Source organism: Schistocerca cancellata, chromosome 4 (assembly GCF_023864275.1).
Source record: "Schistocerca cancellata isolate TAMUIC-IGC-003103 chromosome 4, iqSchCanc2.1, whole genome shotgun sequence".
In the NCBI taxonomy this organism is placed as follows: Eukaryota; Metazoa; Arthropoda; class Insecta; order Orthoptera; family Acrididae; genus Schistocerca; species Schistocerca cancellata.
Window position 1 is genome coordinate 641,316,954 of NC_064629.1, and position 16,082 is coordinate 641,333,035.

Genomic DNA, 16,082 nt, shown 5'->3' on the forward strand with positions numbered 1-16,082 from the left:
AAAAGCAAATTGTATGTAACTGCTGTCATTCACACAATAGCAGGCAAAAATATAGTGAACACCACTGTCAAAACATATAGAACATTATCAGTTTTTGGAATAGAGCCAAGGGGGCAATGTAAAAGATGCTAAGCAGATGAATAACTTTGCGTAATCCCTTTGTGTTAGGTATGTACAGCATTAATGACATTTCCTATTCTCTGTTTCTGTTATCACTTGGGTTGTCAAGTGCTTAGGATGTATGCAATAGCTATTTCATACTTTTTTTTGCATAATTTGAGTTTTTGTTTCAAAGTTTCATTGTGTTGTATAAGCGTGTGAAGTAAATATTTTGGAAACATGTCAGTATTAAAATACTTGTGAAAATGTTCCCAGGTTGTGAAAATGTTGACTTCTTGTTGACTTTATGTTGGGTATGGTTACATTTTGCATGATGCCTATTTTTGTCTCAGCTTTGTACTTTTAACATTGTAAATGTGTATGATCTGTTGCTTGCATTTAATGAGGTGGAAGTGAAATGTAAGTATGGCTGTAAAATGCTGAAATTAACCAAGATAAATTGCTGTTGGCATGTTGTTTTTTAACTGCTGCTTGGAAGTAGAATAAGCTACCTCTTCCTGGCATGTGTTTGTTGTTCTAACTGGTACTTAGTGCAAGTTTTGTAGTATTTTTTCTGCTACTTGATAAATAACTCAGCTTTTGGCACACTACTGTCTGCAGCACAATTTGTAAGTATCTGTCAAACTGGAGGCATCATTTGACGCATTTGAAAATGTGGTCATTAAGGTAACTTTTCAGGGCTAACTAATCATAAGCCTGTTTCCTTGACAATCATTATTTTATCTTTTAGTAGATGAGGAATGTGTTTATTTCTATAACATATGCATTAAAATTTACATTTTTGTGTTTTTTGTGTTCAAGGCACTGTTTACTTTTTAATGTAGAACACAGAAATTTATTCCATTTCTAATGATGGTTCTGAAAGATTATTCTCTACTTTCGGTGGTGGTGAGTAAAAAGTATTATTTTGTTCTAGTATAACTGATGCTTCTTGCTGTGCTGCTTCTAACTTCTCAAAATTGCTTTCTTATTTTGAAGGAAAAAAAAGAGCTCAGTATCATAGCAATATTTCACTTACTGTATATTTTATTTGTGGCACTAAATTGAACTGCTAATGTAAAACCCAAAATCTTTCTGGCGTTACCTGATTAAAATACAGATACCCATTTGTGACTAATTTAACTGACTTACAGTTTGTATTATCATTTCAGAGGAAAATCCAATTTCTTTGTAAGGATAGCCACACTTCATTAACTAAACAGATTTTTTTTACACGTGTTTTATTTTTTCATGAAATGAAACGTACAAATTCAGGAGGTGAATAACACAACAAGCATATTTGAAATGGGAGTACCTGGTCCACAACAATGACCTGTCACACTAGGGAATCCCTATGGGCATGATTTTGCAAATTCAAGAGGTAAATAACACTACAGACATAGACATATCTGAAATGGGAATACCTGGTCAACAACATTGAGTTTTCGTGCTAGGGAATACCTGTGGACATGTTCTGGGAAAGTCGTGTAAAATGATACAAACACTGTTGGAATTTACTAGAGGTTGTTGAAATTGCATTACCCATCTTCAGTGCATGTAGTAAATACAAGATCATTGGTGTAATGTATGTTTGAAGACTTCCTGTGTGTTCTGAGTGGTGTCAGAAATGACCTCAATCCTTGCTCTGAAACACACTGCTGATTCAATGGTTGTTTCGTAATTAGCTCTTTCATAATCAGCATTTTTCATATCCCTCCAGATAAAGAAATGAAGACCTGTCAGATCAGATGACCCCGATACTCGCCTAATCATGGCTTATTCATCAGTTCCTGATATATAGCCATCAGATAATTCTCAGTAGTAGGGACATGATTACAAACATTCATGGCACTTCTGTCTAGTGGTGGGACAGCCAATCAGTTTTAACAACTGAGTGGCCAATTAGTTGCTTTTCCATCCAGTCAAATAAAGCTACTCTCTGTGTCCATGTCAGCTGTGTGAATGTTTATCTCACAGTCTCCAGTTTTAAGTGGTGTCGCTTAATATGAGACAACTGACTGACAAAAGTCTGACAGTTAGGTCTGTTGTATGAATGTTTTCAGTCAGTCACTGGGCTGGAGTGATTTTACTTACGTGTTTTTTCAAGTTTTTTGTCTCCAAAGTCCAGGTAGTGCCTTTAGGGCATGACACATAGCAAGCACTCCACGTCAGTCCCCTGCTGCCTCCAGGAGCGCAGCTGGAGCGAGAAGTTGGCCCAACAAGTGGCACCGTGTGGAGGCCTGCCCCCTGCTATAGCTGGCCATCTCCCCGTACCGGCTGTGCTTCTTGTGGCAGCAGGAGGCTGAAGTGAAGCACGTATGGTGCACATGTGATCTGAGGAAACTAAGATTCAAACGGTTTTTATTTAATGGAATCATCACATCTTCTTCTTCCTCATATACCACTAAGGGAACTTTTATGCTTGACTTTCTGCCCAACCAGTGATACATCTATCACCTTCATTAGTTATTTGTTAATTGCATCTGGAACAACTTAATCTACAGCAATATATTATCAGTTTTAAATGATGAAAAGAAAATTAGTCTGTTCGGTACACAAATAAATACATAAAATGCTTATTGTAATTCTGGCATACTCCGTGAGATGTTTTCACCTAGTCCCAGGGTAGAGCTACCCTCTGGGTATACCACTGCTTTTGTTTTACAGACTGTGTTCACTTACAAGAGTGGATTGATAGCTCAGTCAACTAAAACACTAAAGAGTGTTTTCAGTTGAATAAACAAATGAATATGTTCTTCCATGGACAAAAACACTACACAGACTCATTTCACTTGAAAAGATTGAATGAATAACTCAGTGAATGTGCAAAACTACATCAGTCTGTGTAGAGTTTTCATTCGATTGTTCTCACAGACTAGTATCACTCAAAAAGAACGAATAAATAATGATTGAAATGACAACTGACTGAATTGATTATTTTCACGTGGTTGCTTCCATCACTACTTCTGTTTGCTGGTGTGAGCAGAAAGAATGCTGTTCTCCATCTGTCACAGACAGTGCCAACTCGCTTAGTGACAAAAGTTGCTCTTTATGTCTCATATACTGTGTACTGCCAAGGCTGCAGTTTGTTTGAACTGAAAGCACCATAGTGAGTGCAGTAAAACTCACCAGTGTAAAGTGTATTAGCAGAAGGAAAAAGAATGATTCATGGGATAGTTTGTTGCAAACCCAAGTAGTTGCAGAGGATAATGACCCATTTGTCCTGCAGACTGGTAAAGATTGAAGTCCATTCATGAACCTTTTCCCCACAGATGGGTGCTTTACTACAAGATTGTTCAAAATATTTCTGTGTGATGTTTTCCAACCCATCTGAAGTATCTGTATTTCTTGACACAAATATGTAAGATTCAATTCTGACTCGTTACTGATTTACACTTGAGAACTTCTGGTGCTGTGAAACCCAGCTATTGGAAAAATGCTGTTGATGGTATATCAATACTGGTCATCCATTTTCTTCGACAGCTCTGTACATCCAGTGTATGCCAGACATATCAGAATTTGATTAGCATTCCATTTATCAGTGTACAGTTGGCGCTGTATTTCTTTAGCAACTTACCATTGCTGTAGGCCTCTGCATGTTGCTGTGTTCTGGGAGTTAACCAGGGCCATCCACAGCCCATAGTGGATCAGTCTGCCCCAGTTAATCGAGGCCACAAATTGAACAGAGAAGGGAAACATGCCTACTGTCTCTTACAATTGAAATCATTAACCTTTTGTTCCTAACACACATACACATTACATTTTCAGATGATGTGTTTATGAAAAGTGCATTGTACTGAAATTTATAGTGGTAAACTAGCATAGGCTACTATTTTTATGTTCCTGCACATGTTGTTACAAGAACTGCAAACAAATAGAATAATAAAATTGCCCTCAGAAATCCGTTACTCACTGTCGATTACATAAAAATAAACAGCTCAATTGCAAAAAGTGATAACATTGACTATGTCTGGTTTAATCAGACCATTTATTTCTTCAATCTTGAAAGTGCTATTAACATTATAAACTTTGAAGTATACATGCTTCTAGGGTTTGTAGAGAGAACTTAGTAAATGAAGTTTCAACGAGGAACCCATTTCCTAAAGTGTACCATTTGAATATAAAATAAGTTTGAACATTGGATCAGTTTCAATGGAGACAATGGGCTCTGACATGTATACTCTACATTAGCCCATGGAATGGGCAATATTTTGAGTAGCTGTCGTCGTCAAATTCTCTTCTGTATGACAAAAGACGTCCAAATCAAAATTGACATTGTGGCATACCCATGAAGCACCTCAGTCAAACCACCAAGTTGTGAACATACAAGTTTCTCACATCCATTTTTTAGCCAGACAAAAATGATATGTGATGTCATAATTACAATAGAGACTGATGGTGTACCCATGTTCACAGTTTGTGTGCAAACCGTGAAGTAGGAGATTTGAAAACGCTCTGATCTTCCAACATATTTCACATCCAAACAGTATTTTTTGGACATGAGTTTCTTATTAAAACTTTATTCTTCCAACTTATCTTACATCCAAACAGTATTTTTTGGACATGGGTTGCTTGTTAAAACTTTATCTAATTAAGTCCCTTCTGTAACCCCTAGGAGCCTCAATGTGCCTTACATTTCAGTTGTAGTTATTTAACAAGGCAACTCTTCCTGCAAGCTGGCTTGTCACATGTAATCACTTTGCATTTATAGTGATTTACCCATCAATTTAATTTTAATTAAGTACTGCACAGCACACAGTGAAAAATTATAAGTCTATCTTCCAGCATTCTAATTTATTGTATTCTACTTCTTGAGTGAATCTTGAAAAAACTGCTCATTAATGAAAAGCTACTTTACAATGAACTGTGCAGTATTTCCAGATGCAGAGAGACTTTTGTTATGTATACTGAGTTTTATCAGTAGTCAGTAAATAATTCATTGTTAAAAGGATAAATAATAAGTGGACCCTGAACAATTTCTCAGAATTGCGGGATGTCCTTTTCTCTGGTTTTGTATTATTTTATTTTTTTACAGACCTGATGTGCAGGGAAGTGAAGTCTGACAAATTGGCGTTCTGTAATAAATTCTTTGCAATGCAGCTTGCATGCACTGTTTCACAATTTTATTTTATTTTTATCATGTTTTCCTGTGCCAGTGGTTAGAAATAGTTGTTTATTCATGTGTACTTTGCTGACATGCTGCTTGCACATACTGTAGGACTGCGTTCTGGCGAAGTAACTCCATCAAGACCAGTGAGTGCCCTGAGCCAACATAGCGTAAACAGCGTAGGATCAGGGACAAGCCTGCGGACACGTCCATCAACTGCCCCACGCCGTCCTCGTCCCTTCAGTATTGCAGTTACTGGTGTCAGCCATGAGCCAGCACAGAAGCATGGTACAGCTCATTCTTTTTGTGTTGGCATTCTATAACTGCTGTAGTTGTAAGGTCTGACAAGTGTGCAGATACTACCTGTGAGATATACAGGTCTTCAGTGTTATTTTAATTAATACATATATTAGAGCATTTATACTCAGGAGCTCAGCAATCACTGTGATAAATACTTTAATGTCCCTCTTGATCACAGTGTTCAAAATGGATGTTTAAATTTTTGATTTACATTTACTCATCAAGTACTGAATAACTCACAAATCTGCAAAGGCCATTAGTTGATATTCGGTTAAACACAGTTCGTACTCATCATGTGATACACAGTTTTACTGCTCCTTGTGTCTTAACAAGAGTAGTTTCTTAGAGACGAATTTGTACTTGTGTTATACAGTATCATGCAAAAGTGAAATTCAGTTACTACACAAATCATTTCTTCTATGGTTCTATAGTATGCTATTGGAAATTAAAACATTGGAACAGTGTTTAGCCGAATCATTATATATTGTCAGGCATTTCTTTATGTGCTCCATGAATACAGCCTTCTATATGTAATTCGTGTATTAATATCATATCATCATCCACTATTATAAAAATCATACTCATCCTCGTTTCTTAATAAAAATTTAATTTCTCCAGAGATTGGCAAACTTTCCAATTTGCTAGATATGGCCTCCAAAGAAGGCCACAATTCAAAGTATATCTTTATTCTCAAAAAAGTGTAAATTAAACAGTTCATCATATGAAGACTGTTTAAAATACAGTTTTGTTTCTAAGGAAGTAAAGAAAACATAAATGTTAGATTAGCACAAAATCTTATTTTTAACTTAAAAAATCTGATGGAAACAAGAGTGTATCGAAAGCCAATCTGAAATTGAGGAAAGAACATAAATTACAATTTTACAGCACATGTAAGTAAAATAGTAAAACATGAACTGTGGGTAAACTTGAAAAGCAGATGTTCATGGAAGCATTTTACATGCAATGCTCTAAAAGTATGTTACAACCAATGGAAAGAAAAATTTAATACAGTGGTAGAATGTTGCCCAACATACCCAGTGTTAGTTAATTTAGTAAGAGGGGGATCAGTAGATGGCTTCAGGTGCAGGTTGGAATATATAACACAAAACGTTGAGGCAGTTGCATGCAGTATGAATATGGAGATGAGGTTGGTGCAGGGTAGAGGAAATGTAGGACCATATCACCACCAAAATGAAACATGATGAAAAGAATGTACTTACCACAATATGCAAGACCAAATTCCCACTCTCTTTTGCATCTTCTTCTATTATGTTTACTTTAGAACACTTTCATAGTTTCTTTTAAATCCAAATTTATTTAAAGAGCTTTGCAGTTCAATTTTGCCCATTTTCCACTCTATGTATTGTAGTTCAAAAGTGTTTAACATACTACTTTCAAGCACATATATTGCTACAGATTAGAAATTGTTGTTGTTCTGTTTTCTGTGATAACAACAGAGTGACTAATGTAGTTAATGGTAAAGTGACTCTGATTTTTTTTATTACTTGTTATATTTTCTTTCTTTATCTATACATGAAGTAGAAATCTAGACTAACAATGTTTTTACAGCATTAATGACAACTGGAAGAAATATATCTGCCACCAAGAAATTTTTATATGTTTATTGGGTAATATTTTTTACAAAAATTTGAAAGTTATTTGTTTTGAAAAATTATGTTTATTGAAAACTATTGTGTAGGTGCTTCTGGAGAACAAAAATCTTCAAAGCTGCAGAGCCCAGGTGGTGAGAAGGAAGTATCTAAGCCTCCAATACCAAGAGTTCATGGTACGAAGAAACCAACAAAACCAGAAAACTTACCAAAGAAACCTACTGAAAAGATAACAAAGGTATCAAAGGTATTCACAATAACTGCATACTTTACATAGTGATATAGGTTAAGTTACACTTGTCATAGGTCTAAAAAATCAAAATTTAATATGTATTTAATTCCAGGCATCACCAAAAATAACTCCCAAGGGTACTCCTCTACAGTCTCCAGGCTCTGAAGGTGCACCATTACTACCACAAGGACAGGAAGTTTCGGAGGCAGAGAAGGATAAAATGATTTCAAAAGAAAACAGTAAGGCTGAAGGCACTGAGAGCACAGGGTCAGATGTAGTAGCAGTTGTACCTACAACAGAACTCGGAGAATTTCCAGAAAAGACAAATGAAATTGTAAAAGAACCAGTTGAATCAAAGGAGACTGAAAAAGAGATATCTGAACTCAGTGATTTAAAAGAGGGGCCATCTCCAAAGGAACTAGTAGAGCCCAGTGATCAGCAGGGGGAGATTAAGAAATCAGTTGAATCAAGTGAGATAAAGAAAGAAGTAACTGAATTCAATGAAGGAAATAAAAAACCATTAGAACTGAAAGAAGAAAAATCTGCCCCCCAAATTACAGGCGATATTAAATCAGATGCACTTGAGGCAGGACAAGTAGTTACTGGTGAAGAAAGGCAAGAAGTTAAGGGCATAGATACTTCCACTGCTCAGGTGTCTGAAACTGAAGCGGAGATGACAGGTATGTATAGTGTAAGATAATGAAGTATTCTGAAGTGTTGGATTGCTGTTCACTAATTATTTTTGCTTCGACCAGCTTCCATGATAGCCAAAACGCGAATAACTACAGAAGAAGAAGCGAAGGCAGCACTGGCTGAGAGGAGACGTCTAGCTCGGGAACAAGCAGAGAGGGAAGCAGAGCTCGAGAGGCAAAGATTGGTAAACTTTCCATTTTTCAATTTAATGTGCTAAATATTAAAACTAAGTTGTACTTATTGTATCTTGACTTTTTTCTTTCTTTTGAGTGAACTGTATCTTGTGTGTAAAGTGTAATTGCTGGCTACATGAAAAGTGTGCAAAAGTAAATTTAAAACTCATAAAACATGATTCTCCATCTATTTTGTTAACTCCAAAGTACAGTGAGGTCCAAAGAAGAAAATATTAAATTGCTTCGAAGTGACATTGAAATGCTGAAAATGGAAATTTTAACACTAAAGCAAGTGAATGTAAAACTGATTAGTCAAAGAAAATACCTTTTATGTGTAAAAAAAATAAAAACAGCTTATAGAACAAAGTGAAAAACATTTGAATGCACACAATGTAATTGGAAATAATACAGAGAACTTCTTCAGTGGGAAACCTTTGATAAATAAAAAACAAAAATGCTCACCTTTAACAAAAAGGACAAGTGTGAAAATGGTACAAAAAACGGGAGTGACAAAAGTGATATCCTGATAACAGATCACTTCATGTTAATAAATGTACTTATGCCAGATTGATGTTCATCCTGGAATCTGATCAGCGAAACAAATGTTTTAAACACGCATGAAGAGTAACATGAACAGAAATGGAAACAAAGCTGAAAACTACAGAACTGTTTTAATTAACCTGGGCACAGACTTTTCATCACCAGTGTGGAAGAAATGCAAAGTTAAACAGAGTAAAATGAGGTCACTAAAAAATGTGTACACAACCTCCAGGCTAGTAATTAATGGTATTGTTCACAGAAGATAGATAAATCATATATTAACAGAGTAAATAGCAGTATTAGGGTACAGTGACAATATTAATAGTATTAAGGAATGCAGGTGACATGCTTGGAGCAGTAGTCATTGACCCAAATAAGTATTTAAATTATAAATGCCTGCAAAAATATGACGCACACTTCAATAGGTTATGCTCCATAAATTTCAGTAGCATCTTTGTACACGTGTGCAAAATCATTAAAAACAAGAGAAACAGATACATTCTTATAGCGGTGATAAATCCAAGGTGCAAAGTGAGAATAAAAGGCATGAATGCCAAAGAAAGGGCATACTTCAAATCGTAGTCAACAACAAAAATGCTCTAGTGATGCTTCAGAATATCAATGGCTAAAGTTGATTAACTTGAAATTATTCTTTCAGAATGCATAAACATCAGAACAGTTTGAAACTTCCTGGCAGATTAAAACTGTGTGCCCGACTGAGACTCGAACTCGGGACCTTTGCCTTTCGTGGGCAAGTGCTCTACCAACTGAGCTACCGAAGCACGACTCACGTCCGGTACTCACAGCTTTACTTCTGCCAGTATCTCGTCTCCTACCTTCCATACTTTACAGAAACTCTCCTGCGAAACTTGCAGAACTAGCACTCCTGAAAGAAAAGATATTGCGGAGACATGGCTTAGCCACAGCCTGGGGGATGTTTCCAGAATGAAATTTTCACTCTGCAGCAGAGTGTGCGCTGATATGAAACTTCCTGGCAAATTAAAACTGTGTGCCCGACCGAGACTCGAACTCGGGACCTTTGCCTTTCGCGGGCAAGTGCTCTACCAACTGAGCTACCGAAGCACGACTCACGTCCGGTACTCACAGCTTTACTTCTGCCAGTATCTCGTCTCCTACCTTCCAAACTTTACAGAAGCTCTCCTGCGAAACTTGCAGAACTAGCACTCCTGAAAGAAAGGATACTGCGGAGACATGGCTTAGCCACAGCCTGGGGGATGTTTCCAGAATGAAATTTTCACTCTGCAGCAGAGTGTGCGCTGATATGAAACTTCCTGGCAGATTAAAACTGTGTGCCCGACCGGGACTCGAACTCGGGACCTTTGCCTTTCGCGGGCAAGTGCTAGTTCTGAAATCAACAAGTGCTAGTTCTGAAATTTCCCATATCTAGTGCAACTAAAGCACTTGCCTAAGAGAGATTTTTAAATTTCCAACACAGCATTTAAGGCTGTACCCTAAAACACCAGAATATGTGGGGCTAAAATTTACAACAAACTAAAATACAGTAATACACTCTAAGACAAAAAAGACACACCATGAAGAAGTTATCCGAATGAGATAAAAATTGGATGATTTGTTCAAGAGAAAGGACTTTACAAATTGAGCAAGTGAATAAGGTGTTGGTCCATCTCTGGCCTTCATGCAAACAGTTATTTGGCTTAGTATTGATTGATAGAGTTGTTGGATGTCCTCCTGAAGGATATCATGTCAGTGTTGCCCAACCAACCTTGTGTTCCTCCAGTGGTATTTTATGCTGTTCTGTCATTCCTTCCAGGACTTGTTGATACTGATCCATCTTAAGAAGCATAATGTTAGATTAAATTCACTGCTTGTATTATGTGCCCATAGTGAGGAGATCTTTGAGGATGTGGAACATGTTGAAAAGCAAAAATACATAATATAGATTTGCAATAGAACTGATATGCTAATGGTACTTGTATAGATTCTATGAGAGATGGCTCCCAGTGATGTGGAAAAAGTAAAAAATGATAAATAATTTCAGTTGAACATTAATTAGAAAAATTATGACACATGTTTAAAAGAGTACAAATTAAAGTGCATAAAATAATTCCTATGCTATAATACCCAAGCACTCCCAGAAGAAAGATGGAGTTTATAAGACTTACTTCCTCAAATTGCATTACTGCACTGATGGTGTGCTGATGTCAGGTATTAAATAGCTTTCATATCATGTGATATAGTTAGTGATATAGCAATTTCTTTGCCCAGAAATTCATCTATTTGCAGACAGTCATTATGCATGTACCGAGCTTCATGTTGTTGATGTCATATCCAGGAGGTTTTTCATGTGACCATTTGCATCCCACAGCAAAAGCATTTTTTCCATTATCAGATAAATTGGCAGCAGAACAATACATACAGGTAGAGTTGTTCATCTGGACTTGAAAGAACTTTAGCATCTGTTCTGTGAACATTAATGACACAACATAAGCGATATTAAGTCACTGTGGACTGGCTGGGAAAGAATCAATTTTCATAAAATTATTACAAAGACAGAACTCAGTTTATTTACACATATAAAGCAATGTGTGTTTTTGATTCATATCTGTTACTTTGATAAGCTTTTGTACACATGGAGGAAAAATTGTGAATTACATGGTATCTTTCATTTATTTTAAATAATTTAATAACTTGAATCCTGTAGTCTGTTTTATGGAAAAAAAGTGCATGTTTGAGGAACATTATTTTCTCTGGTAATGTGTATAACATACCATTGCCCTTTATCATAATCACTGTTATTATTAATTTATCTATAATCTAATTAAAAATTTGACATGAGAACAGGAAGAAGAGCGTCGGAAAGAGGAGGAACGTATACGGTTAGAAGAAGAAGAACAGCGTCGCTTTGAAGAGGAACAGCTGCGCCTTGTGGAGGAAGCACGAAAAGCTGAGGAGCAAAGACTCTTGCTAGCTATCCAGGTAGTTCTGAGGATAATGTTATTGTTTATATGGCACCATGAGTACAAATTAGTTCAGTGTCAAAAATAGATAAAAAATCTTAAAAAATTTGTTTTCTACCTGTGAATATGTGTCTAATAATTGAATATTCAGTAATATATATTTTTTGAAATATGTTTTAAAACCATGTAATTGATCATGGCAGATTTAAATCATGTTGTACCTCTGGACGATTCTAGGTTTTTAGTAATAATGTATATTCTTAGATGATTCCACTCGAGCAGCTGAATAGTTCACATCAGAAGACTTGCACAATGCTGAGAACCTTCCAAGTCTTGAAACAGGAACCGAACAGTGATTTTAAATTCTATATGATTGTGTATAAAATGGTGATAGTGTATTCTTGTATCCCCTAGGAAAAGTTTCTCACAAGGAAATAAATAGTAGTTCATTCTTATCATTAAGTATACTTTTCTGTTCCAATGTAGTATAGCCATCATGAGTATTATATGAATAATTTGTAGTTATTAAGTTTGATTTCTAACGCCATTGTGAAAAATGTTACCTCATTAAGATCTTGGATAAATCTATTCTTAATATCTTGGGGTAAACTTGTCATCAAGTTATGTGCTTTCCCAATTTCATTGTCATTCACAGTTTGATAGGTCTGTTGCTTATCTATGTAGTGATAGTTCATATAATATTAAAAGGATAAGAATATCTTGATGCACATTTATGCATAAATATTTTATTTTCAAGGAAAATGAAAGACGGGAGAGGGAGGAAAAAAAGAAAAGGGAGGAGGAAATGAAGGCCAAAGCAGAAAAAGAAGAAGCAGAGAGAAAAGCCCGAGAGGAAGCAGAAAGGTTTGTGCTGTTAAAAATTAGGGGGAAAAGTTTTTTTCTACAGAAATTTGTCTGTAATTTATTCCTTCCATTTTTTCCACAGGTTGCGTAAAGAGATGGATGAACGACTAAAGAAGGAAGAAGAGGAGCGCATTGCCCGTCGCAAACGTGTGGAAGCAATCATGTCACGCACTAGAGGGAAAGGTGCAACACCCACAAGCACTCCTGTTAAGGTGAGTAATTAATGTTTTTGAGCTTATAAATTGTATTGTGATGCATGCCACTAAGTAAATGTTGGCAAACAAACTGCAGTTACGTAATGCACCGTATTTAATGACCTCAATGAGGCAAACTTAAGAGTCCCTTCTTCAATTTTTAAATAACCTGGAATTTCAAATTAATAACACTGTTGTAGCTCTGTGTTCAGTTTGATTGCAAGGCTTCTACAGTTGGTATAGTTTCACTCTTATTATTTCTCATTACACATGCTATTTGAGTGAGGCAAAGGTTTGGGCTTGAGTCCGTGTGTAGCCATCCAGATTTAAATCTCTATGGTTTCTCTAAATTTCTCATCATTTCCCAGTTCAGCAGTACTTCCACACTTTTATGTTATAAACTAATCTTCCTTCCTTCCTTTTTTCTTTTCATCCATCCATCCACCCTTTTGATTGAAGTGGCCCAGTGATAAAGTAATTGGCTCATATTTTAAAGGAGCTGCGTTCAAATCCTGGTCCACCATTTGTGATTTAAATTTAATATAATGTTCCAAACTCATTCCATGTAAAAGCCTGGCTAGTCCTTCCTCATGTATTTGTTGAACCTGAGCTGTAGCTTTGTCAGCAGGGCTAAGCCCACAAAGAAAGAAAAACATTATAATGGTTGATGGAGCCCAAAGATTCTTTACATAATACTGGTTTTTGAAACTATTTAAGTAACCCTTCTCAGGGTAATAAATGTCTATCTTCAAGTATCTGCCAATAAAGGTTTTATAGCATTTCTATGGACGTTTCCTGTGAGCCAGTCAAACCTGTGATCATTTGTGCGGCCCTTCTTTTGTATGTGTTCAGTATCATCCATTTGTCCTACTTGTTCAAACACTTGAACATTATTTTAGGATATATTCCATGTGAGTTTTGTAAGGAAGCCCCTTTGTGGACTGACTGTATTTTCCCAGTAGCCTGCCAGTGAACCAAAGTCTACCTCCTGCTTTACCTACAATTGAGGCTCTGTGATCATTCAATTACATGTTACTGCAAATTTTTATGCCCAGGTGTTTAATAGTTGACAGATTCAAATTGTGACTTACTGATGTTGTAGTCAAATATACTACTTTTCTGTACTGTGTAAAGTGCACAGCTATATATTTCTGGACACTGAAAACAAATCACCAGTCTTTGAACTACTTTGAAATCTTAACAAGACCTGTATATATATTTGTGTATGAATTAGTTTTGCACAGCCAGTGTTTTTGGAATCTGTGCTGGTTAGCATAGACAATATCATTCTGCTCAAGATACCAGAATGTGTTTGACATCTGAATATGTTCTAAAATACTACAACAGATGGATGTCACTGAGAGAGGACTCTAGTTCTGTGGATCACTTCTGCTACCCTTCTTTTAGATGAGTGTGACCTGTTCTATCTTCTAACCACAGATGCTTACATTGATATTTTTACATACTTGTATTCAGAACAGAAGGTGAATACTGTGCCTCTCATACAAAACTGAGCGTAGTTTCCTTGTTTCCATCATTCTGTGATGTTGAGTGGGTGATTGATTGATATTAGCACACATTAGTTCCCTAATGTACTTTCTTATGATACAAATAGTTTTAAATGAATGTGCTTTTCTTTATCTGCATTATATTTTGGTAAATAAGTGGTTAATATTAGATATTAAACCTTTTGTTTTGTATGAAGGTCACATTTTCTTTTTCTCACTTCTAAGAATTTAAGAAATCCGGTGTCACTTCTGACAATATTATGAAAAGGATAGATTGCTATTCACCATATAGTGGAGATGTTGGGTCACAGACAGGCACAACAGAAAGACTGCCAAATGAGTGAGCTTTCAACCTAAAGACCTTCTTCTAAAATAGACAAAACACACACACATTCATGCAAGCACAACACACACACACTTATGAAGTGCTTTTGTGTGTGTGTGTGTGTGTGTGTGTGTGTGTGTGTGTGTGTGTTTTTTGTCTACTTATAAATTTTGCCGAAAGCTCACCTTTTTATTCCCCCCCCCCCCCCCTCCTCCCCCACTTGTCTGCGACTCAACATCTCCACTGTATGGTGAGTAGCAATCAATTCTTCTCATAATATTGTCATTATTCCATCATGGATTTTCAAGTGTTACGTCTCTTATACATAAAGTTTTGAATTTGTGTAAGGGTGTTGAATGATTCACAGGAGCCGGCCGAAGTGGCCGCGCGGTTCTGGCGCTGCAGTCTGGAACCGCGAGACCGCTACGGTCGCAGGTTCGAATCCTGCCTCGGGCATGGATGTGTGTGATGTCCTTAGGTTAGTTAGGTTTAACTAGTTCTAAGTTCTAGGGGACTAATGACCTCAGCAGTTGAGTCCCATAGTACTCAGAGCCATTTGAACCATTTGATTCACAGGATGAAAAGAACTGGTCAAATTTAGAGACATTCCATTAATTTTGTTTACTTTACCCATCTTGTACAATGCGTACTGAAAAAATTGTAATATTATTATGTGATTCACATAAGGGATTTAAGATTTAATGCTTTTTGTGCTAATGAGACAATGCACCAGAGAAAGGAGGGTAGTTTTTTTTAATTTATGTTGAAGACACGTGTTATGTTTTTTTGTTTTGTTTGTTATTATAGAGTTTGTGACTCTGCGAATAATAAGTAGTTTGTTTGAAGGTCAGAGTCATTTCTCCTGCATTATTTCCTGAATTCGTTTTGCAGAATGTTTAGCAGGTTACATTTACAAAAGAAAAAAAAATCCATTTGATCAAGAATTACTCTTTCAAGTCCACTACCAAGTTTTGAGTTCAGTGACACTGAGCTGGATTTATGTAAGTCTCTGGTTGCTTCCTTTTTATACCCTGTCGATATTGTGGAGATACTTAACAGGATATGAAAAATCCCGTGGCCATGTGAAGTGCTTCCTGAATGTGGTAATGGTTTAGTGATTTTTTTTTCAGTTCTGCATTCTTTAAATAAATTAGGTAATATGTCAAACCAGCCAGCGGACATTTGTATTTTCAGCTTCAAAATAACTTCAGGATGTCACTAGCAACACTCCTGAAGCTTTGATCAAGTTCACTACCGATCCTGAATCATAATTCTTTATTAATTTCTTCTGTGAATTTCTCACACACTGTAGCCTTTATACTCTCACTTCCCACATTTCTAGTCTACTACACACCATGAGTTTTTACTAACATTACTGATTCACTTATCACATCAGCATAACACTGTACTGTGAGTTCCATTAAAGGTTCCCTGTATGCTTTTTTCTAGGCTTTGTGTTTTCTTTGGAAATCCAGCAGTTTGGTCCTTCATATCTCCC

General features: G+C 36.3%; 1 protein-coding gene across 21 annotated transcripts in view; it reads left to right on the plus strand.

Annotated features, from left to right (window-relative positions):
• LOC126183251 (ensconsin-like) overlaps positions 1 to 16,082 on the plus strand; it is a 413,080-nt gene that overhangs the window by 354,057 nt on the left and 42,941 nt on the right. For 20 of the 21 annotated variants that reach the window (XM_049925054.1, XM_049925062.1, XM_049925063.1 and 17 more), the window contains 7 exons: positions 5,318 to 5,494; positions 7,206 to 7,363; positions 7,461 to 8,028; positions 8,104 to 8,225; positions 11,578 to 11,712; positions 12,451 to 12,557; positions 12,640 to 12,769. In XM_049925054.1, the coding sequence (XP_049781011.1) occupies positions 5,318 to 5,494; positions 7,206 to 7,363; positions 7,461 to 8,028; positions 8,104 to 8,225; positions 11,578 to 11,712; positions 12,451 to 12,557; positions 12,640 to 12,769 (1,397 nt within the window). The remainder of the gene's footprint in view (positions 1 to 5,317; positions 5,495 to 7,205; positions 7,364 to 7,460; positions 8,029 to 8,103; positions 8,226 to 11,577; positions 11,713 to 12,450; positions 12,558 to 12,639; positions 12,770 to 16,082) is intronic. The other variant, XM_049925047.1, reaches the window with a different exon arrangement.